Raw genomic sequence first — 27561 nt, 5'->3', positions numbered from 1 at the left:
ACAGGTGAGACCAAATCCCAGCTCCTACCGCTCTATCCTCCTCCTTCGTCATGATTTTTCCCCTCTCAAAGACAGCTCTCTCGTTTGTTGTCGTCATCCTAGCTTTGTTTGCCCCTGCTAAAGGTGCTTCATTTGGCAAACGTGTTCAAAGCAACGCACCTGGCTGGGATCCGCACTCGACACCATTTCCTCCTGTCCATCGTGGAGATGTAGTATTTCAGTATCGTTCTGAAGCCGCAAAAGGCAATGTATCTGTTCCAGATCCGTACAATTCGTTTGAAACATCAAATGCAGAAGACTTTATCAACTCGCAAATTGCGTTCACCAAGACATACTTGGACAAATTGGAAGACTTACCTGCGATGCGTACTGCCATCTCTGAAGCGACTCCCCAGACATTTCGACCTCCTCGTGGTTTTGGACCTAAAGGCGATCCTACATACCTTTATTACACCAACGAAGGTCCCGACAAGAGCGGAAAGTTACACATTGCCAAGCAAAGTGATCTTGATGAAGCTGCCAAAAATCATTTTGCTACTTTACCCGGCAAGGTGTTCATTGATGAAACTTTATTAGGCGGAGAAATACTTTGGTATTATCAAATCTCTCCCGATGGAACAAAATTATTATACTCAACCGTTGACACAAAGACGAACCTTATTGGCAAAATGTATGTTCGCGACGTCTCCTCACCGTTAACCGATAAATCAAAACCGACTCAAGAAGGAGGATTTGGTCGCTACACAGATGTGATTACTGATTTGCAGGCTGGCAGTGAAGCATGGTCGGGTGACAGCAAGAGCTTCTTCTACAAAGGAACGGATACATCTGTCAAGTATCACGTCATAGGTACAGATAGCAAGGACGATATTACTGTCGTCCAGCCAAATAAGGATGATCAAGGTGATTGGTGGGTTCAAGTAAGCAAGGATGGAAAGTATCTTGTGCTTTATGGCACGGTGAACGGTTTTGACAATAGCAGTGTTTATGTTGCTTCTCTTGATCAAGGTGTTTCAACTTCAATGAAATGGCTTTGCATTGCACCCGATCATGCTTCTTCTTGGAATTATATAACAAACTTTGGCAATGATTTCTATTCCCAAACATCTTCAAAAGATGCACCAAATCTACAGGTTGTTCGCTTTACACTCGATTTCACCAAAGCTACCAAGACTGATAGCAGCTTCAGTACTTTCGCTAAAGGTGCCGATAGTGTTGTTGTTATCCCTCAAAGGTTAGACGCAAGCATTGCATATTTTGTGAACTTCGATACGGACAAACTTTTGATCATTTACGAGAAAGACAATGCTCTCGAATTCCATGTTTTCAATCTCAAAACAGGCATGAAACTTCAAAAGATAGACTTGGATGTTCTGTCTACTTCGTATGAAGTACATGCATCTCCCTTTGCAACTCATGTCTATCTGAAAATTTCAGCCTTAAACTCGCCTGGCCAACTCTATGACTTGAAATGGAATAAGGATTCAAATCAATTCTCATACCAGTTGGTGTACCAGCAAAAGATCCACACCATTGATCCAGCAGCATACACCGTTCAACGTCTGTCAGCCCCAAGCAAAGCAGGAGATGTCAAAGTGCCATTCTTTGCTCTTCATCGTAAAAATTTGAAATTTGATGGCTCGCATCCCGTCATAATCAACTTTTATGCTGCATATGGGTATGTTTTACCAACGTGGTACGATTCTCATCATATGGCATTTGTGCATAATTATGATGCAGTCTACATTCTTGCCGCTCCACGTGGTGGTGATGAAATGGGTGAAGGTTGGCATAAAGCAGGACAATTGCAAAACAAGCAAAACACATTTGATGATGTCCTTTCGGTCATCCAATTTGCCATCGATCAAAAATGGACAAGCCCAGGAAAGGTTATTCTCAACGTTCAATCTCCTGCAGCATTAGCAGGCGCAGCAATCGTGAATCAAGCTCCCGAAGGATTGATTGGTGCTTATATTGGCACGCAAGGATTGTATGATATGTTACGATCTGATCAATCACCAAAGAAGGCAACTCGGGCTGCTGAATTTGGTTCGCCTTCCGATCCCAAAGCTTTCGATTGGTTACGCGAGTATTCGCCTTTACACAATATCGATCCCAAAAAGACCTATCCAACAATTCTCATTTATCCACTGGATGGCGATGCAGACACCGGAGGAGAGGCTTGGCATAGCTTCAAACAAGTTTCTGAGTTGCAATACAGCTTGCCAAATAATCCGAATCCAATCTTGTTAGGTAATGGCACTGACACACAAGAAGAACGTAGTGCAACCGCATTTGCTTTGGCCGCACATACACTCGGCTCGAAATTAGTAGAGTGATTCATAGACAAATGTTCAAGTGTGAAATTTTATCTGCTTTCATAGCACAATCTGCCGCTTGTTTCGCCTTTAATTCATTTGCGGAAGGCGAGATGAAAGAGCTCGAATTGATATTGATACATTACTTAATCGGCATCATAAGGTCAATCACTGTACAGATTTGCTTAGCCCTTTGATATTGCTCATCGGGTAAACAGCAGCACGAGTCTGAGCTTCGCATACAAAGCATCACATCATCCTTGACTGCACTCTCTGGATTCAGCTCGATCGAAGTCAATGTCCATACAATGGCCAAAGCTTAATCTTCTGTTCACAACGTAGGAAGTCCGGCAACAAAAGTGGCCATCGGACAGTTCATCACTGCACTGTCTTTTTAGTAGCCGTTGCTTAATACTCCAATTTCACCTTCATGCACGATTGCGCCTTCTCCAGGCTTTTCAATATCCGACAGGAAGATGGTGCAATCGAACGGCTCCGTCCTACGATCACTACACTATCCTCTCTTCTCAGAGAGAAGAAGGTTGAGGAAGTAATGATTCCGAAATCAAATTAACCCCACATAGTACGCAATACTGCTTTTCGACGAAAGGAAGACTCGAAAAATGACAGTATTCGCAATGACACGCCTCTGATGGAAAAAACATATAAGCAAGCCTTTCATCAATAGCTTCTCTCTGTTGCCCCTCAAGAGAGTCATCTCCCAATCTCATCCATTGACCTCTCCCCCTTCTCTCGCCATGTTATCCCCTATCTCCAAAAAAGCTTTCATCTTTGTGACTGTCGCTTTTTCCGTGTTTGGTACTGTCCAAAGTGTGCCATTCAAGAAGCGCATCCAATCCAATGCTCCTGGCTGGGATCCTCACTCAACGCCTTTCCCTACTGTTCGCCGGGGAGACGTGGTATTCCAATACCGTTCTGATGCCGCAAAGGGCAATGTCTCAGTTCCTGATCCCTATAATTGGCTTGAAAATTCAGATGTTAGCAGTTTCAAGCAAGCTCAACTTGCATTTACCAAGACATATTTGGACAAGTTGGAGGATTTAGACGCTGTTCGTGCTGCAATCAAGGATGCAGGATCATCTGCTACACTTTATGCACCAGTTCCATATGGCCCAAAAGAAGATCCAACGTACTTGTACTCCTTCAAGGACATAAACACAAAATTCAGCCGCTCCTACATTGCCAAACAAAAAGAGTTGGATGATGCTAGTCGTACAAATTTTGCAAAATTACCAGGCAAAGTCTTGATCGATGATAGCCTTTTGGGTGGCAAGGTTACCTGGCAACAACAGATTTCTCCAGACGGTACAAAGGTACTGTACAGCATCGCCGACCCAGATACGTACGCCAATGTCAAGGTCTTTGTTCGTGATGTTTCCAATCCTTTGACAGACACGACGCAAAAAAGTCAAGAAGGCGGATATGGGCATTATCCAGATGTGATCACGGATTATTCACCTGGAACAGAGGTATGGTCAGGTGACAGCAAAAGTTTCTTCTATACGGGCTCTGATAGATCTATTCGTTACCATGTCTTAGGCTCGGATGTCAAAAGTGATCCCGTTTTACTCAAACCAAATAAGGACAAAAATGGTTACTTGTGGACAGAGGTTTCAGACGATCAACAATTCGTTTTTGTGTTCGGTTCAGCAGACTCATTTAATGGCAGAGGCTTTTATGCTGCTTCGCTCGACCAAGAAATTTCCGGTCCGATCAAATGGGTTCCTATCTCAACCGATTATGCTTTCTATTGGGATTATGTAACAAGTGTAGGCAACGATTTATACCTTGATACTACGAAAGGTGCACCAAATCATCAAATTGTTCGGGTTACACTTGATCTTACCAAAGCAGTACTAACGAACGATCTCAGCATCTTTACTCAAGGTGCTGAGTCCGTGACAGCTGTTCCACAGAGGCCTGACGCGAAGGTGACAAATTTCGCATCATATGATAACGACAAGGTATTGATTACCTACAATAAGGATGACGCTACCGAAGTGTTTGCTTTCAGTCTCACGACGGGTGCTCAACTTCAACAATTAGCGTTGGATATACCATCCACCTCTACTTTGCTCCAGGCATATCCGTCAAGCACAGACGTATACGTGCAGTTCTATACTCTCAGTTCACCAAGCAAATTTTACCATCTCAAATGGGATCACGCCAAAAATCGCTTCTCCTCTCAATTGGCATATCAACAAACAAATGGGGTCATTGATCCGGAAGATTACGTCGTTCAACGTCAAACGGCACCAAGCAAGACAGGCAATGTTCAAATTCCATTCTACGTCCTTCATCGTAAAGATTTAAAACTTGATGGCTCTCATCCTGTGATTATCAATTTCTACGGTGCTTATGGATTAAACTGGGATACAGTCTATGATGCAAAACACTTTGCATTTGTGCATCTCTACAATGCTGTCTACGTCCTTGCTGCTCCTCGTGGCGGAGGTGAAAAGGGAGAAGACTGGCATAGGGCTGGGCAATTTAACAATAAACAAAATACGTTTGATGATGTCATTTCTGTTGCTCAGTTTGCAATTGATCAAAAATGGACAAGTCCTGGAAAAGTGATTCTCAACGTTGCTTATGCTGGAGCATCAGCGTCTGCTGCAATTGTCAATCAAGCACCCGAAGGTCTCTTTGGTGCCTACACTGGCTATTACGGAATATATGATTTCTTACGTTTGGACCAATCAAGTATCAAAGCAACTCTTATTGCCGAATATGGTGATCCTTCTGACCCGAAGGCGTTTGACTGGTTACGTAAATTTTCACCTTTGCACAACATTGATCCTCGCAAAGCGTATCCGACGATTCTCATTCATCCACCTGCTGATGGCTCATCAACCCCGTCTTGGCATAGCTACAAGTACATTTCTGAGCTGCAATATCAATTACCCAACAATCCAAGCCCGCTTCTGTTAGGCGATGCAAATGATACCGAAGAAGATCGTTATGCTACTGATTTTGCCCTTGCTGCTCATACGATTGGCTTCAAACTTGTAAAGTGATTCATAAACGAATGTATTGGCTGAATTTGATCAGATTTCATTACACGAGTTTGTTTTGTTAAGATCCCGTTCCTTAATTTCGCTTATTTCTACATTGCGTACCTAATAGCGGAGTTTGCCTTGCTGAATGTTGATGGGCTGATCAATAAGAGAACATTATCAATCGCTCAGAATTGGATTCGTGTATGGAATGGCATAAGTCTCTGATAACGATTTGCCGTCCTTGTGAGGTGGCTTCAAAGAATGCACACGCAATGTTTATTGGTCAGCATGTTTAGGACCCGAAGACGATTAATATATGCTGCAATATGATGGAAATGGTCTCATCTTTTGTGGCTTATTTATCGTACAATACGCAAAATATCGTTTTATCCGCATGCACGATTGTGCCTTTTCCGTTCTTCTAATGCTCAACTGAAAATGATGCATTCAAATTGAGAATCCGCATACTTTTTGTGATTTTATCGGTTCCTGAATGGAAAGTACGATTCCGTCTCCTGCTTAGTCCAGCTGGCTTCTGTTGGAAGAAAGAAAGACATTTAAGCCAGCGTCTTTCAACAATATTCTCCCTTCTCTCCCCAGGTCTTCCTGTTTAGATCCTCTCCTTTGCCATGGTTCTCCATCTCTCCAAGACCGCTTTCACATTTGCTGCTGTCGCTTTAGCTTTGTTCGCTCCTGCTAGAGGTGCCTCACTCGGCAAGCGTGTGCAACCTAATGCACCAGGTTGGGATCCCCACTCAACACCATATCCGTCTGTTCGACGTGATGATGTGATTTTCCAGTATCGCTCTGAAGCCGCAAAAGGCAATGTGTCAGTTCCTGATCCGTATAATTGGTTTGAAAAATCGGATGCAAGTGATTTCATCAAATCTCAACTGGCATTCACCAAGACCTATTTGAACAAATTGGAAGATTTGGATGCAATGCGTACTGCAATCAAGGATGTAAGCAATTACACACCACTTTATGCTCCAAACATCCTTGGTCCCAACGGTGATCCGACATATCAATACTACTTCAAGGAACCAGGAGCAAAATACTGGCTTTCTTATATCGCCAAGCAAAAGGATTTAGACGAAGCTGCGGCTACCAATTATGCAAATCTGCCAGGCAACTTATTACTCGATGACAGTCTTTTGGGCGGTCAAGTCTCCTATCAACAACAAATTTCGCCCGATGGTACCAAGCTTTTGTATAGCGCCGCTGATCCTGTTACGTATGCTAACGTCAACGTCTACGTTCGTGATGTTTCTAATCCCTTGATTGACAAAACAAAAAAGATCGAAGCAGGCGGTTATGGTCATTACCCTGACGTCGTTACCGGTATCCAAGGCAACACAGAAATCTGGTCAGGTGACAGCAAAAGCTTCTTCTATACAAGCTTGGACGGCTCTATTCGCTACCATGTCTTAGGAACGGATGCTAAGAATGATCCTGTGGTGGCAAAACCACTCAAGGCAAACCTGAATGGTTGGTGGGCAGAAGTATCGGATGATAGTAAATACCTCTTGGCATTTGGAGCAGATTCGATGGATAACAGAAGGGTGTACGCTGCTTCGCTTGATCAAAAGATCAACGGTCCGATCAAATGGATTCCTATTGCACCCGATAATGATTTCTTTTGGGACTATGCTGGAAGCGTAGGAGATTCAATGTACTTCCGAACCACAAAGGGCGGCGCACCAAACCATCAAATCTCTCGAGTTACGCTTGATTTTACCAAAGCAGTCTTAACGGATGATTTGAGCGTTTTCACTCAGGAGGCTGAAAGTGTGACAGTCATCCCTCAACGTCCAGACGCAAAGATTTCCTATTATGGCTCATATGACAATGACAAGATCTTGATCACTTATTATAAGGATGACGCTATCGAGATGTTCGCTTATAGTTTAAAGACAGGTGCTCAACTTCAACAATTGGCGTTGGGTTTCCAATCAACTGCCGTGTCAATTCAAGCATGGCCATCGAGTCCTGATCTGTATGTGCAAGTCACTTCTCTCAACACACCCAGTGAGTTCTTCCATCTCAAATGGGACAGTTCAGCAAATAAGTTCTCTTCACAATTGGCATACCAGCAGAAAAGTCCGGCAATCGATCCTGAAAACTACATTGTTGAACGTTTATGGGCGCCAAGCAAGACTGGAAATGTCAAGATTCCATTTTATGTCCTCCATCGTAAAGGTTTGAAGCCTGATGGCTCTCACCCTGCCATGATCAATTTCTATGGTTCTTATGGATACGATCTAACAACATGGTTCGATGAACAGATGTATGCATTCGTACGCAATTACGATGCATTTTATATCCTTGCTGCTCCGCGTGGTGGTGGTGAATTGGGTGATGAATGGCATAAAGCAGGTCAGTTGAATAACAAACAAAACACATTCGATGATATTATTGCGGTCGCCCAATTCGCCATCGATCAAAAGTGGACAAGCCCAGGAAAAGTGATCCTCAACGTTCAATCCTCAGGTGCCACGTCATCTGCTGCGATTGTCAATCAGGCACCCGAAGGTATGATCGGTGCATACATTGGTACACGTGGTATGTATGACTTGTTAAGATCCGATCAATCAACGGATAAAGCTGCTCGTGCTGGCGAATATGGCTCTCCTTCTGACCCAAAGGCATTCGATTGGTTACGCAAATATTCCCCGCTGCACAACATCGATCCTCGTAAAACTTATCCGACGGTCTTTATCTACCCTCCCAATGATGATGGAGGTGGTGTTGGTGCTGAGAAATGGCATAGCTACAAATACATCTCTGAGCTGCAACATGACTTACCCAACAATCCAAATCCATTCTTGCTGGGAAATGGTACTGATACGCAAGAAGAACGTAGCGCAACTGCATTTGCTCTTGCTGCACATACGATTGGCTTGAAACGTGTAAAATGATTTCGATCAAGAATGTATCATTCATAGTTCATCTGATGTGTGTGTCTATAAATGGCCATATAGAGTGATAACTTTCTTAAATAATAAGCTTGACTAGCATGCCACCTCTTTCATTTTGTGTCAGAATCATCCATTTGTCTTTGGCCAATGCGAAATAAACACTCAGTCTTTGTCGTATTGTTGGGTTGAGTGACTCATCTTCTATTAAACAAGAAAGGGCGGCTTTGGTGACACACTGTAGTTTCAATAAAATTCATTGGATTGGCACAATTGAAAGTTAATCGAGGGGAAAGCCAGGATGTTACATAAGTATGAAAGTGAAAAGGGGCTCGAGAAGGTTTTCAAGCTTCAGACACGCTGCGTCAAACCCAAAGCAAGTTGAACGAAGCATTGTTGATGGAAAGCTTTTTTGATCAAAGTTGCTTGATTGCCATCAACTGCGTTGCCTCCAGCATTTTTCTGCAAATGCATCAAAAACGGATTCGGACTGTTTGGGTAGCTGTTCTGTAGTTGTGCAATATATTTGAAAGCATGGGCAGGAGCGGTATATTGATCAGAATCGGAAGGTGTCAAAAGAATTGGCGGAAAAACTTTCTGTTTTGTTGGATCGATGTTCTGCAACGGACTCCATGAACGAATTACATCGAATTCTGTCGCATTATTCGGATCACCGAAATCTGCAACTTGAGATGAACCTGCTATACCACGAGAAATCAAAAACCAATCCGTAGGAGCGATATCCGAAAGAATGGCACCAAACGTATTAGGTGGAGCTTGTCGACCCACGACTGCTGCAAAAGTCCCCCCTGCACCCTGTCCTTCTGCGATTACCTTTCCTGGACCAGCAATTTTGCGTTTGACCAAATCCTGTGCAACAGCAATGATATCATCAAAGGTATTTTGTCTATTCAATCTTTCACCTGCAATGCGCCATTCATTTCCTTTATCACCTCCTCCACGAACACCCGCATAAACGATGACAGCTCCGTATAAACGCATAATAGAGAAATGCAATGGATACCAGAATAAATTTTCAATGATTCCATAAGCGCCAGCAAAATGCATAATTACTGGCGCAGTACCATCCAGTTTTGTATTCTTGTTGTATACAGCAAAGAAAGGTACCTTTGTTCCATCTTTACTGGTTGCTTGCAATTGTTCTGTGATATAATCACCCGGTGCGACACCTTTTACTGTTTCGACAAAGAAGGTTGTGGCCACAATTTTGGTGCCATCCCAGCCAATTTGAACGCTCTTTCGCGGTGAATATGGTCCCCAATAGGTCACCATCATGTGCTTGCTACCCGAATCAGCATAGTAGACTTCATGAATCGTGAAAGTCTCTTCGGGCAAAATTGGTTGAATCAATTTACCGGTGAGAAGACTATAGAGGTAAAGAACGTACTTGCCGTTCTCTGTCATCACCAAAACGACTTTATCGTTGTCCAATACTAAAGAGAAAGTCATTTGCGCATTGGCACGAGCTGGAATTACGTCAATAGGGTTGACTTTATCTTTCAAGTCTTGCAATTTGCTCACAGAGCGTGCTTTACTCCAATCCATTTCATATTTCACAACTTTCCCGTTTGGTGCATCGTGATCGCTTTGAGCATAAAACGTGTTACCAACGATTGCGATAGAATAAATGATATCTTCTTTCGCAGGAGCGAGCGAGATCCACTTCATCTTGTCAGAAAGGGGCTGCTCCAAAGGTCTTGTAGCATAGACTGCCGCTTCACCCGTTCCTTGAGAGTTGATAAGAATGAGCCATTGTCCATCGAGGCTTTCGTATAAAGTATAAAAGCTATCTTGACTTGGATCAGCATGAACGATCAGGATGTCCTTTTCATAGGCAGTTCCTACCTTGTGAAAGCGTGCGACTGAGCCTATATCCGTGTTTGTACCTCCTTTTGGATCATTGACCTGCGTGTAATAGAAACCTGAACTATCAGGTTTCCACATAAGACTGCCATCACAACGTGGAATAGCTTCTGGCAAACGACCATCACCGCCTGGAGTTTTACTGGCCTTTAGTAAAGGTGAACTTGTTTCACGAATGTACCATGTACCAACACTTGCATCAGCTTCGGTGACAAGATAAGCGAAGTACTTTGAATCCAAACTGAAGTAGTACGTTGACAAGCTTGCCGTTCCATCCACGCTCAATGCATTTTCGTCAAAGAATTTACGACCAGGTGGGTTTGCGAAATTTGTCTTTGATGCTGCTTCAAATTCGGCCGGAGTAGCAATGTAGTACGTTTTTCGATTTTCGCCAATTCGTTTTAAGCTGAAAAAATAAAATGGATTCTTTTGATCATCCATAAACGTGAAACCGAAATAATCATTGAAATCATACGCATCCCTGATCGATTTATCAATTGCATTTGCGTTTGTACATTTGCTCATATACTTTTCCGTAAATGCTTGTTGATTAGCAGCAAATTGTTGAACTTCTTTATCCGTTGTGTAAGGTCTCTCCATCCAAAAGTAGGGATCCGGATAAGTAACATTGCCGTGCGCTTTTGCTGAACGGTAAGACCACGTTTTTGATACTTGTCTCGCCTTGGGAAATGGAGTTTGCTTTGTACTAAAGTTGGGTGCCTTTTGTGCAAAAGCAACAAAAGTAAGCAGAACAAAGAGGAGGAGGCTGGAGAGGGGCAATTTTAGTGCAAACATGATGGACCAGCTTTGCTGATGTTGGTGAACGAGAAACGAGGAACAAGTCCAGCTTGCTGCCAATAAATACCCATCTTTGACCTGGAAGGATCAGTTGTTTATTCAAACACATGCTAATATACTGTCTATACGCCACAATAAACTTCATAGCGCTTGATTGCGCAGTGCCGTTCTCATAATGTGATCGGCCAAAGATGAATTTCGGAAGAGTAAAGTCCGCAACTTTCTCTAGAGAAATGGGAATCCGAAGTAACGTTAAACATACTGCGGCGCCGATCAGTTGGGTGGTCATTCAGACAATGCTCTAATGCCAAAGAGACTATCAAAATCCCTGAACAAGACCCACTAATCGGTTTTAAAGTCATCAGTAGCTTTACTTTATTTCCATTATTGACTCAATGAATCAGCCCAAGATTATTACACATCACCTTGGCTTCTAGATTGATAAAGTGGCTTACGCTGCGCCACACTTATAAATGCAGATTCTAATTAATTTCGGGGAAACAATAGCAAGCCAAAATTCTTTGAAGAAATTAAAGCATCTGACCATTATTTGAAGTATATTTTCACGGTACCGCGCTCAAGAATATTCTGAAGAATTGTGAAACCTAAAGCGGTTCCGAAAATATACCTTTGCGGCATTGAAACAGATTATGAATAGATTCATCACTTCTGCCTTGTCAAACCCATTGAGAGTTGGGTAAAACAGTGTTGATTGGCAGCCATAGAAACCAATTGTTCGGTCGTGGTACTTGCTTCTCGATGGGCAGCAGCGCTGATAAGATCCATAAGCAATGGTGTTGTACTATTTGGATGCATTTCTTGAATTTGTGCGATATATTTAAGACCATGCCCGGGAACTACACGTTCATCGGAATCGCCAAAAGTGACCAAGATTGGTGGATATTGCTTCTTTGGACTTAAATTTTGCAAGGGGCTATAAGCATAAATAGAATCAAAGTCCTTGGGTATCTTTGGATCACCGATTTCGCTAACTTGAAAGCCTCCAATTCGGCTTCTTGCCAATAAAAAGGCATCAAGAACACCGTATCCACATAACATTGCACCAAAAACATTTTGTGGAGCTTGATGTGCTGCCACTGCCACAGTCATTCCACCGCCAGAATATCCATGACCGATTACTTTTCCAGGAGCTGCAATTTTTCGAGCAATTAAATCCTGAGCAACAGCAATCGCATCGTCAAATGTCTTTGGTTTATTGTCTCTTGATCCTGCTAGATGCCATTCCTGACCACGTTCACTACCACCTCTTATACCTGCCCAAACAATAATGCCATCGTAACTTGTCATCCATGAAAACAGGGAAGAATCAAAGTATAGATCCTCTAAACTTCCGTAAAATCCGTAAACATGCATGATTGCGGGAGAAGTGCCATCCCTCTTTTTACCTTTGCGGTGAACGATAAAATATGGAACTTTGGTTCCGTCCTTGCTCGTTGCTTCCAGCTGTTCGGTAACGTAATCAGATGGATTCGTGCCTTTGATTTGTGTAAGGAGTAGCTGAGACACTTCTGTTGTTTTTTCAGAGAGTTGAAGCTGATAGATCTTCTTTGGCGAAGTTGTGCTGGTCAATGCTAAGATCATTGTGTTGCTTTTCACATCGCAACTATAAATTCCGTACAGCGTCGACGATTCATTCGGCAGTACTTCTTGAATGAGTTTTCCCGTGTGAAGATGATGATAGAACATTTTCACTCTCCCATCCATAACATAGAAGAGCATAATCTTATCAGTTGCTACAACCCACGCTTGAGCTAAAAGAGCAAAGTGCTTCTCGGGAATGATATCAGTCATTTTGACTTGATCTTTCAGTTCAGAGAGCTTTTTGACTTGTCGAGCTTTACTCCAATCCAATTTCAGTTTGGAAACCTTCCCATCTAGCGCATGTTTGTCCGTTTGAATATATAAATAATCATTCTTTGTCGAGAGGATGTTGAACGTATAGTCGTAAGAAGGTGAGAGGGATATCCATTTCATTGTATCGGACAAAGTTTGACCTGTGAGCAAGGTTGCATATGCTACTGATTTCATGTCCGCATCTTTGATCGCAGTTACATATAACCAACGGAAATCTTCGCTACCTGAAATGCCCCAAAAGATATTTTGATCCGGATCTGGATGTACGACCGTGATATCCTTTTCGTATGAAGTGCCAAATATATGATGGCGTACGCGGGAACCAATATCAGTATTCCGACCACCTTCTGGATTGTTCAATTGAGTATAGAAGAATGCACTTGAATTCTCATTCCAGAATATACCTCCATCACATGACGGTATCACATCCGGCAAGCGGTCTTCTCCGCCCGGCGGTCTTGTTTTTGGATTGACCAATGGCGAGTCAAGCTTGCGGAAATACCACGTTCCCGTATCAGTACCTTCTTCCGTTACTAAATAAGCAAAAGTCTTTAAATCAGGAGAAATATTCCATGTGATCAGACTTGACGTGCTATTCTCGCTGAGCATTGCTTCAACTAAGAACTCTTTCCTGCAGGTTTGGCAAAGTTTGACTTTTTAGCTAATTCCATTTCGGGAACAGAAGCAAGATGGAATGTTCTTAAACTGTCATTTGCCCCACGAGTTGAATAAATATAGAAAGGCTCCTTCACATCGACATCAAACAACCACATGTCGTCATAGTCGTCATAATCGTATGCGTTACGAATAGATTGTGTGATTTGATCGAAATTTGTGCATTTGTCCAAATAGCTTTTGGTTAATTGCATTTGATTGTTGACGAATTCTTGAATATCGGGATTCGATTCAATGGGATCTTCCATCCAAACGTAAGGATCAGCATAAGTAACATTTCCGTGTGCTTTTGCTGATTGATACGTCCATGTCTTCGAGACTCGTTTTGCTCCTTGAAATGGCGTTTGTTTCGTGCTCCAAACTGGTTTCGTTTGGGCAGTGACATTAATTACGAATATGACAAGGATGGATAAGCCGATCAAAGCAAAGTGAGGTAAGAACATATTGACGAATTCACAGCAAGTGATGATTGACAAGAAGGAAAAGAAAGATAAATTATGTTATATTTTATAAACACTATTCCGCTTCCTCTTTCCTTCGCCTTCGTAAAACGTGAAACAAGGACAGCCGCAAATATCCAAGAGAACCATCTGCACTAACTCGACTGTGTTTTCAGCGGCGCCGTATTCAATCACATGACGGCATAGCCACTCGAAGCGGCTCCGAGGACTTCTCATTATAAGCTTGCAGAGATATTTACGAGTCAGAGCCTCAAAGAGATAGAGATCATCTGCTAGGCTATGATGTGAAAGTTCAAGCATCAATGGTGTTCATGCTGTGACTCAACGAAGAGGTTGTATCACTGATTTTCCAACTGAAGTGCATCTGTCTTTTTGAAGTAATAATGACGGATTATCCGCACATAACGTATACATTTCTATTTTTGTCAACAGCTGTACGGGTCCGGAAAAAAGATGGTGACCGTGAGTAAACATTTGAGGGATGCTTGGCGTTTGCAAGATAACAAAAAATTTATTCACGGTTTCCGTCAAGGCAACCCATTATCTGTTTTATTTCTCCACGCCCTTCCGAGTTCTACCAAAAGGAAAGATGAGATCCAATGTATCCAATAACATGTCATTGGTAAAAATGGAATAAACGTCTTATTTTACCCGGAAAATTATGGTAGATATATAAATTGTAAGATAATATTTATTGGAAGAGATGAAATCATCTTTCTGGAAGACTTCGAGTGAACCACAACTCATCTTGACCAAATGATTTGACGATAAGATTTGTGCAAAGCTGCCCGCTCAATGTAAAGGCACGGCCCGATTGCTGCGCTTGTGCGGACCTTTGTGTTGGTGGGATGGTGGCGAGCTCCCTGGTGGCTGCCAATAAGGATTTCCACCTTTTGGCGGGCTTTTAGGTGGTTGCCAGTATGGAGGTGGGTTGTTGTGGCCGCCACCGCCACCACCACCACCACCATAAGGAGGCCATGTTGGAGGATTTGGTTGCTTACCGCCACCACCACCGCCGCCATAAGGAGGCCATGTTGGAGGATTCGGTTGCTTACCGCCACCACCACCGCCGCCGCCGCCATAAGGAGGCCATGTTGGAGGATTTGGTTGCTTACCGCCACCACCACCACCGCCGCCACCATAAGGAGGTGGGTTTTTGTTTCCGTTACCACCACCACCGCCGCCACCATAAGGAGGCCATGTTGGTGGATTTGGTTGCTTACCGCCACCTCCGTAAGGCGGAGTATTTGGAGAGCTTTGAGGCTTGGAACCAGGTTGTTGTCCATAGGCTGGTGGAGCGCCTTGAGCAGCAATCAGGGCCGAATTGACCAGAAAGACGAAGACGAGTAAGATTGGAATTTGAAAAGGACGAACCATCTTTGAAGGTGTGTTTCGTTGTGAGGGAAAAAGGACAAAGAAGAAGTTGGGGAAAGTTTGCAAGAATTCTGAAGAATAAAAGTGGTTTAAATAGCCGTACATTCTAATCATTCAATGCTCTTCTCACAATGAGAAGATTATAGACCGTGTGCAGTTTATCCGAGCATTTCAGAAAAGTGTAGGTCATAAGGTGATGTGTAATGTCATGAGAAAAGTGTAGGTCATAAGGTGACGTGTAATGCCTCATGACTAGTTCATCAGTTTGAGCAACAAAAATGGCACGTTTTCAACTCTGAATACGAAAAAGTTTCTATATAGAAAGAATCTTGGCTAAAATAGTAGCCGACGGCAAATTTAACCCAGTCAATTAGTATGAAATACAACAATTCTGCGGTACAACATGATATTTCGCCAAAGGTACGGTACCTTCTTAGTTTCAATTTTGGTAGGCAGCTCGTATGTGGTAAAGGTCATTGGATGGTGCTTAGAATTTTCACACGGCGGTTAAATGTCAGATACTGGAAGTCGTGGCTGTACTTAATTAATAAAAAGTCAAATTCGCATAAGAATGCTTAACAAACCACGGAATGGTAAGCTGAAAACAGGTAGGGGTGAAATGAAAGTGCGGGACCGATCTATTTTTCATCGATCGGAAATTTAAAGGTGGCTGTGAGATTGATCTAGGCGTCCGGCGCCGGTGCCACACAGGTTTATCTTGGCTCTATTTTGAGGTTCTAGTCAAGGTGCCGTCTGGTAAAGTGATTTGTTGCTTTGTCTTCTTGGCATACTTCTTTAATGCTTTTGTCACTTGGTCTAATGAGGTCACAGGACCAAATTGATGCATTTGCCCACCATGAACGCTCTCTGCATCGGCTTTTTTAGTCAAGTCTCTGTAGAGACTCATTGTGCATGTTGGTCCGTCTGGGAATTTACAGCCTTCACCGCCAACGATCAAAATTGCACAAGAACGCACAATGATTCCATCTTTCTCCCAGTCCATTTTACCAACAGTTCCCCAAATTGAAGTTACAAAATATGAATGGTCACAGTCGGACTTCTTTGAACATTTCACGTTCAGTTTATGTTGCAGATTGAAAATTTCATCGGTATAACAACTTAGCATATAATCTGCTCCGGGTCCAATGTTCGTACGATGATCGTAGTCTGAAACTGATGGAATATCAAATGCCGAGGAAGGCAAAAACTCTTTCGGTCTATCCACCAATTGATCAATGTAAAACTTTTGTCCCCATTTCATTGCTTGTGAAATTATCTCGTCATTTGCAAGCATTGAACGCCCAGTCGAGTCAGCATTGGCGCCAAAGTAGAAGAAATCCGGTTCTCCATCATTCTTCATGGGAGCATTGGGAGGGGTAGACCTTGCAGCGGGAGCTTCAGCAGCAGACGATAATGCTGCAAAAGCCAGTGTGATGAAGATCAAAGAGAACGCTGGAGTGATGAAACGCATCTTGGACTGAGTGGAGAGAATTGCTTTGAGGGAGAGGGAACAGGATCGACATGGCCTGCAATATATAACTTGACCACGGAGTAAGAAAACAATTGTCTTCACTCTCAAATGATTCTAAGAATAGCAAACGCGCAAGCCGCTCTTTGCCAAAGTGTGGGTTGAATTCTTGTTGGAAGTGGCGGGCAACCGCTGGGTACCTGAAAATAATGAGAAATCGATGAATGTTATAATACAAATAAACGACTTCAGACTCATAGAGGCAGAATTATTGGGATCAAGGGATGCGGAACATGTATTCATGAATATACAGATGGTTATTTTTGTATACAAAAAGCGGAGCAGGCATGATTGATCATTGTTTGCTAGGAGGTAAAGAACCAGGCAGAGGCTGACGCTTGAGACCTAGAACATGAGCAGTGAGACAATACTTGATGGCGGCCTCTTCCAAAAGTTTGGTCAAACTGTTCGAAGCTCCATGACCGGCATCCATTGTAACACGCAAGAGCAAAGGTTGAGGATTGTTTGGTAAACGATGTTGCAGTTCAGCAATTTGTTTGAACGAATGAAGTGGTGAGACACGATCGTCATGATCTGCTGTGGTCAGCAAGACTAGAGGATATGTTTTGTTGGCATCAACATTGTGCAAAGGGCTATACTTGTAGATATAATCGAATGGTTCTGCTTCGTCTGGATTGCCGAATTCTTGTGTCCAAAAGACACCTGCAGTGAAATGTTGGAAGCGTAACATATCCAACACTCCTACCTCTGCGAGAACAGCACCCAACAAACCTTCAGGTGCTTGATTGGCAACAGCCATTGCCATTAAACCACCGTTACTGCCTCCATTGACGATCAATTTGCCTTTTGCTGCAATCTTGTTATCGACCAAATGTTGCGCTGTGCAAATGATATCATCAAAGCAATTTTGTTTGTTTCCAAAAGCACCAGCGTTATGCCAATCTTCACCGTATTCAGATCCACCTCTGGCATTCACCCATGCCAAGACACCATCATAACTTCCGATCCAACTTAACAATCTCGGACTAAAGGTTGGCATTAAGCTATGGGCAAATCCACCATAAGCGTAGATCCACGCCGGGGCAGTGCCATCGAACTTGCGAGTTTTAAGATGGGTCAAGTAAACCGGTACTTTTGTACCGTCTTTGCTTGTGATGAAGATTTGTTGAGTGGTGAAAGCATTCAGATCCAAGCATGACACCTTTGTTGCTCGATGTTGAACGATCTTCGGTTCGGCTTTTGTATCTTGACGATCGCTTTCATCCCAATTCAATCTATACACCAACCCAGGTGAAGTGAACGAAGTAACAGAGAGGAAAGCATGATTGTCTTTCTTGCGTCCGCTAACGGACGAGATTGTGCCAAGCAAATCAGGCAAGAGACGTCTAATCTTCTCTCCAGTCTTGAGCTCGTATTGGTACAATTCATTCTTTACATCCTTCACATACCATACCAAGAGCTTGTTTTGTGCAACAACGAGAGCTTCATCCAAGGTTGCTTCCTTGTTTTCCTTGACAATATCTTCTAAAGTCACTTCATCTTTCAAATCACGAAGATGTTCTACTTTCTTGGCCTGGCTAGGATTTACGCTGGCACGAACGATTTTCCAATTGGGTGCATCTTTGTTGGTCATGAAGTAAAAGTCATCACCATCATTCGTGATGAATGAAAGGTAGAACGCAAATTCAGGAGCAATTGAGATCCACTTCAGATCCGCGGTAATGCCGGCTTGAGGATCCAGTGGTGCGACATACAATCGCGATTTTTGCTCGGTTCCCTTAAAGCTGCTGACCATCAACCATTTACCATCATCGGTTGTATGTGCTCCCCAAATGTTGGATTCCAAATCGGGATCTTTGTTGATGATCAAAATGTCTTCATCCTGGCTTGTGCCGAGTTTGTGGTACCAAACCTCGGCATCCTTTGCAACGGCAGTTTCCGTACCTTGATCTTGTCCGTCAGTATGAGCAAGACGCTGATAGAATACACCTTTGTCATCTCTTGACCAAGAGACACCCGAAAATTTGACATGGTGGATCACATCGGACATGCAATCAGGACCGCCCTTAGCAGCGACCTTGAGATCCTCTGGCTGTTCTGTGAACGGCTTGGATGTATCACGAAAGTAGACGGAATACCAATCCGAACCACGATGGGTAACAGTGTAGGCAGCAATTTTACCCGAGTGAGAGAAATAAAAGTTTCCAACAGTCGTAGTTCCATCTTTGCTCATCAGATTTTCATTGAAGAATTGTTGACCAGGAGGAGATTTGTAGCCTGTACGTTCGGCATTCATCAATTCCTCAGGTGTCATTTTATACCAAGTAGATTGAGCGTCTAGGCCATTGTTGAACGTATAATAATATGTCAAATCATCCGGTGGTCCTACAGAGCGTGGCGTACTGAAGCGAGGATAGTTGACCACATTATCCAAAATTTGTCTGAATTCTTTCAAATCTTTGCATTGGTCTAAATATTGTTGTGTGAATGCAGCCTGTGCTTCGCAGAATGCCTTTGTCTCTTCTGATTGAGAAGGTGGTTGCTCGAGATAGTGATACGGATCTGGTACTTTCACTTCACCTTGTTCTTGTGACTTGTGAATGAACACTTTGTCACATCGACGTGCTTGTGGGAACGGCGTCTTCTTTGGGTCCCAACCAGGAGCTTGAGGGTAAGGATTGGTGGATGAAGCCATTGTACGTTTAAATTCAAAGGTAGTTTGAAGATTTGCTTTGTTGACGTATGAGAGCTAGGAACAAAAAGCAATCGATTGTGATGGATGTGATTAGTCAAGAGTGTGTGAGAGTAATTGATCATACACTCACCCAAGATGTTTGTCTTGTCAAAGTCGGTGCACGAAAGCAATAAAGGAAAGAAGGTAAGATTCCACTCTTGTTCAATTTGCAGCAGCCAATGCTGCCGCTCTTGAAAGGAACAAGTAGTGAGGAAATGTTGGGCGGTACCGTATATGAATCTGCCAAACAGAAGTAGCACAAAGGGTGACGAAGATGATCTTTTAGGACAAAGAACAACACGAAGACACGGTAGCGTAATCAGCATGCATGCACACACCTCCTCAGGCGTCCAACGGCTCAAGTCACAAGAGAAAAAAAGATGAAATGAAATTAGCTTAGAAGAATTGCACGGGCCACTACGTCCATCAACAAATCCAATCATTCACACAACACACTCATGTCAATCACAATGGGAAAAAGGTATATATTGATGATAGTTTATGCTGCACGTAAAGCAACAGCACGTTTTGCAATCAACCCGGGTGTTAAGCCCTTCTTGGCATGAAGGTGAACGTGGAACAAAGACACACTTCGATCTCCATTCAGGTATACGCTAAGTGGTACCTTATCTGTTCCAACTTCTGCTTTTTCATCCGCTGATCCGGTAGCGGACCATGCCAATGTACTTTTATCCAAATTGGTCGTACTGCCATCGTTCAATTCGAGATAGTTACTGTTCCATACCGCGCCTTCTAATCGTAAACCTTCAATAGCAAATCCGCCCATCGTTGCTCCGCCATCTTCAACATTCAATCGCAGCTCTAAATTTTCCAAGCTAATTTTATTACGATTTGCGATTGCCTGTCTTGTGGCGGTAAGATAGGCTGTTGGAACAAAGAGCTGCCCTAAATTGATTGAGAACAATTCAAATCTGGTAGTAGAGCTTTCTCGGGTAATCTTTTCAAGCTGTTGCAACCTAGATCGTAAATCGGCCACCCATTGTGGCAATGTCATCGATTTTGGTACGGTGTACTTCTTCCAAGCAGATGGAATTGAACCTTTTGCCAAATCACTCAACAAAGATCGATTATGATTCGTTTGCCTTCGAACACCTTGACAAACTTCACTGACCTCTTCAAAGTCTAATCTGACTTGTTTCAATAACTCTGTTCCGATACGATATTCGCGTGCCCAGAATCGAAAGAGTGGATTGGTCATACTCTCAGCATTTGCTTTGAATTTGGTCAATTCCGAAGGCAATAACTGCAGCCATTCTTGCACATTCTGATTCAAAGCTTTCATCCATGCCGGCTGTGTAGATGTTCCGCTCGAATTTGCATTTCCATCAGCTTGGCCGTTTGTATTGCCATTCGTGGCATTGGCAGAGTTGTCATCGTCGTCATCATCATCTGACAACTGACGCATACGAACCAATTTATTCAGCAAAGCCGTACCTTGAGCTGTAGCAATCACTTTCTCAGCTGTGGAAGGTAAAGCGAGCCATTGCGGTGGTTGCTGTTCGGGTAAACTGCTCACCCAATCCAAGAACATGTCCATCCTTGTTCCCTCAGGTGCTGTCAGATTGCCAATCACATTTGCGCCTCCATTACTGATATTGTTTGCTTGTCCTTCATCATCTTGCACATCAACAAGTTTAAAGGCTGATTCATATGCTTGTGGCGTGAAAATACCATCCACAAAGCTATCCAATAAAAGTTGATCGGCATTATTATCAATTTTTCCACCATAAACGCTCTGTTTCAAAAGCGTCTTGAGTGCATCCCAAGGGACAGCCTGCGGATCAATGTTGCTCCTTCCTTTTGCCACGCGATTGACCCATACTTCTATCGTAGTAAGTGCTGCTTCGGCATCAGAATCGTTAAATTCAAACAACTTGCTCCAACCAAGGGGCGTATAGCGTAATCGCTCAATCAAAGTTGCATGGAAGAATGCCAGCAAGAAGTAGATTCTTGTTACCTCTACAGGTCCCTGCTCAAATCGCTTGGGGTTGATGCCATGCAAGCAATCCATCATGTTTGCTTTTAGTCCTGGCGGTGGCTCGTTCATTAAAATTCGACTGGCACGTAAAAAGTTGACCGGGATGATCGGGTTCGTTTCGCATGTGATAAACAGACGAAAGTTACGATGTGCATTAAGCCCGAGAATTTTCTTTTCCAGTTGTGAAAGCCAAGATGGAGCTAAATGAACATTCTTCAACAGAACCCATTGACCAGTTTTTGCACCGGTAGCGATAGCTTGATCAGCCAATTGGAATCCTTCTTGCGATCCCATAGCAACCGAGGTGCATCTCGTTGCAGTAGCACGTACCAAGCTGTCGACTCTGTAAGCAGCATCGAATCCGGGAACGGAACACAAAGCCAAGGGTGTCTCGGGACCTACTTCTTCCGCTACGATATTTTGTAGATCATATGCTGATTCAGCCAAGATTTCTGACCCAAAGACTTCATTAACCAATGCTGTGACTGCCTGAATAATACGATCAGGTCGTAAGCATTTCACCACCAATGCAGTACGAACCAAAGCACCAAACTTTGTCACCTTCGTACTTTCCCAAAAGATTGGAACTTCCTTTTCGGGATTGTTGGAAGAGAGGAAGGTCGTCCACGATGATCCACTTTCATCCAAATGAGCTTCCAGTTTCTTGAACAAGTCCAGTCGCTTGAAAGCATTCAGTCTCTGTCTTTGCTCTGCGTTGAGGAGAGGGTGCTCTCGCAGATTGGAAGGTGCAATACCAATTGCATCTCCGCCTTCCAATAAGAAGTCGAATTCGTCACTGTCCAGAGAATCATCATCGCTTGTCTCACGCATCCAAATCTGGGCCAGTAGCATTGCCAACATGAGATGGTCATGATGCATCAAAGCTCTGCTTGTACGTCTATATACGAGGAGGATCAAATCCCTTGTCAAAATATCGAGTCGCTCTTTTGTGTCTGTGACGCCTTTCAAGTTGGGGTTTCGACGGAGAACAAAGTCGAAAATATCCAAAAAGAATCGAAGTGAGAATTGGTAAAAGTGATTGATTAGATTGAGTTGATCGAGAGCAAAGAACAACGAACTGCATGCTTTCGATAGCGGTAAATACTGGTTTGTAACTTCGTCCACCTCGGACATGATCGCATCCGTCTCTTCCACTTTGGTAGTCACCTCTGCTGCTTCTTTTTTCAGGGTCTCCAATGTATCAATCACCTTGTCATCATCCAAAATATTACCTTGACTCTCATTCAGAGCATTCAAAAGACTCTTCTCTAGATGGCGAAGCCTTAGTCGAAATTCACCTTGAAGCTTCATTAGATCCGTTCGTTTCTTGTCAGTGTCCGGCCTCTCACTTTTGAGTACTTGATCGAGACTTTGGCTTTGCAGGCTGCTTCTAGTCATGGTGAAATTGACGAATGTGACACGACTGCAGACATCAGGCGAGAATTCTACCGACGGATCGCGTGTAGAGAGGAACATGGTGAATGAAGGTGAAAAGTCAATCTCTTGATGTCCAAGTCTGATCAACACCCGTCCACCCGTCTTTCGCAGTTCACCATTTAGCACTGGATTGATGATTGGGTCCAAATGTTCAACGTCTTGGATTAGAAGAGGGTTTCCAAAACGCAATGCACTTTCCAAATTCTTAACAAAAGCTTCATCTAGGAAGCTTGTCACTGTCAATTTGCGGTCGCGGTATTCATTTGTCAACCAAGCCGTTGCCTGACCTGAAGGATCGATGATCAGCGGGAAACGCTTGAACCTCTTGAGCATGATTGCATTTTCTGTGCATAAATTGTCTGCAGGCAAAGATCTCGATTGCCAGCTCAATCGATCATCTGCGGTTGACAAGTAATCAGCAAAGCTCAACTCTGGCTTAAACTTGATGTTCGCCTGTTGTAGGTGAGAAGTCCAGTTGTGCCACATTGCTTCGCGATATTGTTGATCAAAGAAACCAGCATACGTCAAAAAGCCAGCCGAAAGAAGAGCATCTCCAACAATAGTGCTCATTTGGGTATCAAATGTTCGGCTTCCTGCATCCCAGCGCTCCTTTTCTGATCCAAGACTCTCGAGTAGTTGAATACTTCGGTCAACTCTCGTTTGCACACGTTCCATTTCGCTCTTGATTGCTTGTGTTTCACTGATCAATGCTGCATATTCGTCTTTGTATCGTGCAATACTTGCTTCCAATTCTGCAATCATATCGACAATTGTACCGGCTTGCTCTTTTGTCTCTTGTGCTTGTCTTTCTAGCGAGTCCACTTCTTCTCGTAGCGGTCCAACGCGATCCAAGATCTCTGAGAAATGCACCTGTGCAATCACCCACTTTGCCAATGGTCCACATGCTTTTGAAGCACGATTGATCGTCTCAAAGTTGTAATCCGGTTTGCTCAGATAGTCTCTCTTCATCCTTTCACGAACACCTCGGGTCATTTGTCTGTCCGTATCAAAGTTTACGATTGACGCGATAAAGTCATCCCTTCTGATGATTCCTTGGACAGTTTTCCAGCTGTCGATCTTATGTCCAAGTGCAGTGCATACACTCTCCATCGCAATCTTTACTGCTGCAGGTGGGTTACCCATCGATCGAACTTCTGTCAAATGTTGTTTTTTGATGTTGCTGACTGCTGATTGAGCATCTTGAACAGCAGGTTCAGCATCTGCTAGATCTGCCATGACGACTTCCCTACGTTCACCTATATCGCGTTCCTGTATCTCCAAGTCTGCTTGGATTTGAATCGATGCTGCTTTTTGTTCTTCAGCAGATTTTTGATCGGCCACCATTCTTTGTAACTTTTCGTTTGCTTCTGCATTTTTGGCTTCAAGCTGCGTTCTCTTTACTGCTAAACTCTTTTGTAGTTCTGACACAGCATCAACAGTCTCTTTCAGCTTGTCCAAACCTACGTTTAAATGACGCTGTTCTTCTTCCAATCCTTCTCGCTTTTCGTTACTCAAAGCCACATATTGATTCAAAAAATCAAGAAAGCTTCGAGGACCTAGCTTGAGTGCTCTTCCTTGTCTCTTTTTCAGCCTTTCTGCTTGACCATATACACTAAAGTGCAAGAAAACCAAAGCGTCCAACACTTCCGGTGCGGAAGGTCCAAGATCGATCGAAGCTGTCAATTCTGATGCCACCGTTCTATATGCACTCGGGGCCCAATCCCCAGGCATCTTTTGTGCCACACTGGTCGATGGCACCGGCATTGTGAGTGAAGGTGATCCACTTGTCCAGCTGAGAGGATGATGGTTGTGCGTCTGACCGTTTTGAGCAAGAGCTTAAATTGTATTCTGCTGTGTGCGTGCAAGGACAATAACGCGTAGGCCAGAGTGGTATGCGGCGTTAGTGTTGTTCTTTCCCTTCAAGCCAGTCAAAAGGAACACAATTAACACGCTCTTATTGTGCGCGTCAAGCTTTCTTAAACAACAACAACAACAACAGTTTGACATCAACCTTTGCTCTCGACCATCAATGCCATTCAACTATGCCGAGCAGAGGTAAGGCAAACCGCTTTGTCGATGACGAAGCCGGGCGATCAAGCGAAAAGAGAGGTCGTGGTCGTCCCAAAAAGAGGCAATATTCAAACAGCTATGATGAGGAGCTGGAAGATGTAAGTGATCTTGGAAATGAAGATACAGAAGAGGAATCCGACCAATCTGAACAATCTGGAGAAGAGGAGGAATCAGGAGATTCTGGAGAAGAAAATGAGGATGATGAGGAAAGTGAACTGGATGACGATATGCCTTCAACATCTCGTAAAAGCAGATCACGTCGTCATAATGATGATCAATCTGAAGAAGAGAGTGATATTCAGACACCAAAACGAGGATCTAGGCGAACAAAGCTACGTGAAATGGCAGATTCCGCTTCAGATGATGATGAAGACGAAAGCAATTCACGTCGCTCAGTCAGTCTCGATCAAAGCAGCACTTCCAGACAAGAGCCCAGCCGCAAAAAAGTATATCCGAGGCGAGTAAGACGCACCAAACCTAAAGATCGAGAATTTTCAAAATTAAAGTTTCGTAATTCTAACCTCTTGAGCAAATGGAGACCATTGGCAAAGGAAGAGAGAATCTTGGTAACGCAAAGAGGCGGAATGATTTGGCAAGTGGCCAAGCCTTTATTAGCACGTATGCCGGAGTACAAGAGAGGACCATCAGCGAAATTGCTGAAAACGCTTTTGAGTTCGGTCGATGCTCAATTATCAAAGACACCCGTTCCACCCACTGCAAGGATGCCAAAAGTCGCAGCCGATAATGCAGGAAACGTTGACTCTGCTCTCTCTCAAGCACGTCCGATGACAAGCAGTTTGATGAGCTGGGTGGCTGAAACAGGCGGAAAGATTCAAAGGTCTGATCGAGAAGGTACAGAGGATGATCCCGAGAAAACAATGGTGGATGAGACATTAAAAGGATTTGAAGCAGATATTGCGATCCTAGAATCATTGCTGGTACCGGAAGCAAAAGAAGTTGTTCAATTGATGTCCTCGCTTACAGAACAGAAGAAAAAATTCGCAGAGACACGCACATTCTTTGATGAAATAAAGAAAGATGCTGGCAAAATTGATAGCGAGGCTGAAGCTGGAAGTCGAGGGGTGAGTTGCACGACTGCTTATTTGAAGATCATTAGCTGACGATTGTGATTACTGTTCCACTAGGTCTATGAAGCGGTACGCAAAAGTCTAAGAAAGGTGGGCAGATTGAATCATCAATTGCCGTTGGAAAGGGCAGAAGACTTTGTCTTGCGCGAATCATCGCGGGAAATGTTGCGTTAAGTCATGCTATCAAACAAGTACTTATACCCGAATATCATCTAAGCACATTCATCATTGTACAATAATTGCATATAACAACCTATTCAGCCCTATGAGAGTTTTAGTGTACATTGCGGTCTGTTTCAGGAAGCAACAAATTTCATCGCAACCAGACTGGTAACGATTGAATCGATTCGCTTTCTAATAGTCTGTTCGACGTCTACTTGATCGATTGTGCTGTCATCAATATCGTTGTGGGATACGGTCATATCGCCCAACTTGTATGCTTTGCAGATCGCATCCCAATCTATCATTCTCTGCTCTGATTCATCCCCTTGCCAAGAGTCCAACACCGATAATCCTTCCTGTGTAATATCACCCTCCACAATCGATTGCATCTTTTGCAAGACATCCTTTGCTCGTGGCCCTCCTTGTTCGGGTGAGTGGGCGATATGGATTAGCAACAGATCCTTTGTCGTATCCGACAATCCAAATATGCGGAATGTTTCGGCAATCTATGTGATGCGTTTGAAGGTTAGCACGTTGCAAGAATATATGCATCGGTATCGCATCTACTCACATTATTCGTTATACTCAAGTTCCAAAGGACCTCTGAATGAATTGATTTTGTCCGTAGTCCTGTAGTCTTTCCGTCTATTTTCCTGGCATTCCGTAGTATGGCTTGATGTATGGAAACGAGCAAATGCGAAGAACTACAGATCATCTTTGCATCGATTAAAGCCATTGGCATTTCACCAAACTTTTCTCCACCTCGTTTGACATCCTCTAGTACAGCTTGTGCATTTTGTACATCTTGCACCAAAACAACATGTGCTTGTGATTGTGAAGGTTCTACATGATGAAATGTATGCGTTTCCATCCTTGTTCCTTTCACTCCGCTTTCCCAAATGATCGTCTTGGAATCAATTTGTTTTGTTCACATAATTGGTCATTTCTACTTTTTTTTAATTAAACAGCGCCCGCGCTAGATGCAATTTTATTTTCATTTCACCTGTGCACTGCAATTTCCTTGTCAAACGCGGTTCCGATTGGCGAAAAGTGTTCATCCGGCTTACCGCCCTCATTGCCATTTGGCAAAATTATTCTGGAACGATCAAATTTTCGCTTCCGTCTTCATTTCATTAAAGCCACCTTTTTATCATGCAGCCAGCTGATATGTAGCTCTTGAGGCTGTAAATGGCATGATGAGTGAAAGACATTTAAGGTGAGTACAATACGCATCCTGAATCTCCCTCAACCCACCACTTACA

General features: G+C 43.4%; 11 protein-coding genes across 11 annotated transcripts; 4 read left to right on the top strand and 7 right to left on the bottom strand.

The window, feature by feature from the left end:
* The first annotated feature begins 37 nt into the window (after nucleotides 1-37).
* On the top strand, nucleotides 38-2361 carry FA14DRAFT_186997 (alpha/beta-hydrolase). Its single transcript, XM_025501558.1, has one exon. It carries the CDS (start codon nucleotides 51-53, stop codon nucleotides 2337-2339), a length of 2289 nt encoding a protein of 762 aa, XP_025357128.1. The 5' UTR covers nucleotides 38-50; the 3' UTR covers nucleotides 2340-2361.
* Nucleotides 2362-2922: 561 nt separating this feature from the next.
* On the top strand, nucleotides 2923-5356 carry FA14DRAFT_183196 (uncharacterized protein; the record flags this gene model as incomplete). Its single annotated transcript, XM_025501292.1, has 1 exon — nucleotides 2923-5356. Exon 1 carries the CDS (start codon nucleotides 3077-3079, stop codon nucleotides 5354-5356), a length of 2280 nt encoding a protein of 759 aa, XP_025357127.1. The 5' UTR covers nucleotides 2923-3076.
* A 611-nt stretch (nucleotides 5357-5967) lies between these two features.
* FA14DRAFT_183194 (uncharacterized protein) lies at nucleotides 5968-8256 on the top strand (the record flags this gene model as incomplete). Its single annotated transcript, XM_025501291.1, has 1 exon — nucleotides 5968-8256. One exon carries the CDS (start codon nucleotides 5968-5970, stop codon nucleotides 8254-8256), a length of 2289 nt encoding a protein of 762 aa, XP_025357126.1.
* Nucleotides 8257-8604: 348 nt separating this feature from the next.
* FA14DRAFT_118357 (prolyl oligopeptidase) lies at nucleotides 8605-10932 on the bottom strand (the record flags this gene model as incomplete). Its single annotated transcript, XM_025496284.1, has 1 exon — nucleotides 8605-10932. One exon carries the CDS (start codon nucleotides 10930-10932, stop codon nucleotides 8605-8607), a length of 2328 nt encoding a protein of 775 aa, XP_025357125.1.
* Nucleotides 10933-11598: 666 nt separating this feature from the next.
* On the bottom strand, nucleotides 11599-13928 carry FA14DRAFT_152244 (uncharacterized protein; the record flags this gene model as incomplete). The annotated part of the gene is made up of 2 exons (XM_025497515.1): nucleotides 11599-13441; nucleotides 13465-13928. 2 exons carry the CDS (start codon nucleotides 13926-13928, stop codon nucleotides 11599-11601), a joined length of 2307 nt encoding a protein of 768 aa, XP_025357124.1.
* An 810-nt stretch (nucleotides 13929-14738) lies between these two features.
* FA14DRAFT_176127 (uncharacterized protein) lies at nucleotides 14739-15323 on the bottom strand (the record flags this gene model as incomplete). Its single annotated transcript, XM_025500643.1, has 1 exon — nucleotides 14739-15323. The coding sequence occupies one exon, from the start codon at nucleotides 15321-15323 to the stop codon at nucleotides 14739-14741; it is 585 nt and encodes a 194-aa protein (XP_025357123.1).
* Nucleotides 15324-16044: 721 nt separating this feature from the next.
* On the bottom strand, nucleotides 16045-17009 carry FA14DRAFT_183191 (uncharacterized protein; the record flags this gene model as incomplete). The annotated part of the gene is made up of 1 exon (XM_025501290.1): nucleotides 16045-17009. The coding sequence occupies exon 1, from the start codon at nucleotides 16789-16791 to the stop codon at nucleotides 16045-16047; it is 747 nt and encodes a 248-aa protein (XP_025357122.1). The 5' UTR covers nucleotides 16792-17009.
* Nucleotides 17010-17038: 29 nt separating this feature from the next.
* Nucleotides 17039-19836, bottom strand: FA14DRAFT_186996 (uncharacterized protein). The gene is made up of 2 exons (XM_025501557.1): nucleotides 19635-19836; nucleotides 17039-19558 (listed from the first exon to the last, which is right to left on the bottom strand). Exon 2 carries the CDS (start codon nucleotides 19502-19504, stop codon nucleotides 17144-17146), a length of 2361 nt encoding a protein of 786 aa, XP_025357121.1. The 5' UTR covers nucleotides 19505-19558; nucleotides 19635-19836; the 3' UTR covers nucleotides 17039-17143.
* A 105-nt stretch (nucleotides 19837-19941) lies between these two features.
* On the bottom strand, nucleotides 19942-24786 carry FA14DRAFT_140773 (putative cytoplasmic dynein heavy chain 2). Its single transcript, XM_025497111.1, has one exon. The coding sequence runs from the start codon at nucleotides 24741-24743 to the stop codon at nucleotides 20043-20045; it is 4701 nt and encodes a 1566-aa protein (XP_025357120.1). The 5' UTR covers nucleotides 24744-24786; the 3' UTR covers nucleotides 19942-20042.
* A 174-nt stretch (nucleotides 24787-24960) lies between these two features.
* On the top strand, nucleotides 24961-26568 carry FA14DRAFT_7242 (uncharacterized protein). The gene is made up of 2 exons (XM_025502772.1): nucleotides 24961-26131; nucleotides 26195-26568. Exons 1-2 carry the CDS (start codon nucleotides 25022-25024, stop codon nucleotides 26309-26311), a joined length of 1227 nt encoding a protein of 408 aa, XP_025357119.1. The 5' UTR covers nucleotides 24961-25021; the 3' UTR covers nucleotides 26312-26568.
* Nucleotides 26335-27229, bottom strand: FA14DRAFT_169761 (CGI-121-domain-containing protein). Its single transcript, XM_025500233.1, has 2 exons — nucleotides 26871-27229; nucleotides 26335-26805 (listed from the first exon to the last, which is right to left on the bottom strand). Exons 1-2 carry the CDS (start codon nucleotides 27168-27170, stop codon nucleotides 26434-26436), a joined length of 672 nt encoding a protein of 223 aa, XP_025357118.1. The 5' UTR covers nucleotides 27171-27229; the 3' UTR covers nucleotides 26335-26433.
* Nucleotides 27230-27561: the final 332 nt, after the last annotated feature.

The sequence above is a fragment of the Meira miltonrushii genome (genome assembly GCF_003144205.1).
Source record: "Meira miltonrushii strain MCA 3882 unplaced genomic scaffold FA14scaffold_1, whole genome shotgun sequence".
Classification (NCBI taxonomy): domain Eukaryota; kingdom Fungi; phylum Basidiomycota; class Exobasidiomycetes; order Exobasidiales; family Brachybasidiaceae; genus Meira; species Meira miltonrushii.
Note: the sequence above shows the minus strand (reverse complement) of the source record. Positions and strands in the feature narration are given on the sequence as shown.

Excerpts from the sequence above, each read along its gene's own strand:
- FA14DRAFT_186997 (XM_025501558.1), top strand. The coding sequence starts at position 51 with ATGATTTTTCCCCTCTCAAAGACAGCTCTCTCGTTTGTTGTCGTCATC.
- FA14DRAFT_186996 (XM_025501557.1), bottom strand. The coding sequence starts at position 19,504 with ATGGCTTCATCCACCAATCCTTACCCTCAAGCTCCTGGTTGGGACCCA.
- FA14DRAFT_140773 (XM_025497111.1), bottom strand. The coding sequence starts at position 24,743 with ATGCCGGTGCCATCGACCAGTGTGGCACAAAAGATGCCTGGGGATTGG.
- FA14DRAFT_7242 (XM_025502772.1), top strand. The coding sequence starts at position 25,022 with ATGCCGAGCAGAGGTAAGGCAAACCGCTTTGTCGATGACGAAGCCGGG. Across the intron at positions 26,132-26,194 it reads CTGAAGCTGGAAGTCGAGGG|GTCTATGAAGCGGTACGCAA; the intron begins GTGAGTTGCACG and ends CTGTTCCACTAG.
- FA14DRAFT_169761 (XM_025500233.1), bottom strand. The coding sequence starts at position 27,170 with ATGGAAACGCATACATTTCATCATGTAGAACCTTCACAATCACAAGCA. Across the intron at positions 26,806-26,870 it reads ACTTGAGTATAACGAATAAT|ATTGCCGAAACATTCCGCAT; the intron begins GTGAGTAGATGC and ends CGCATCACATAG.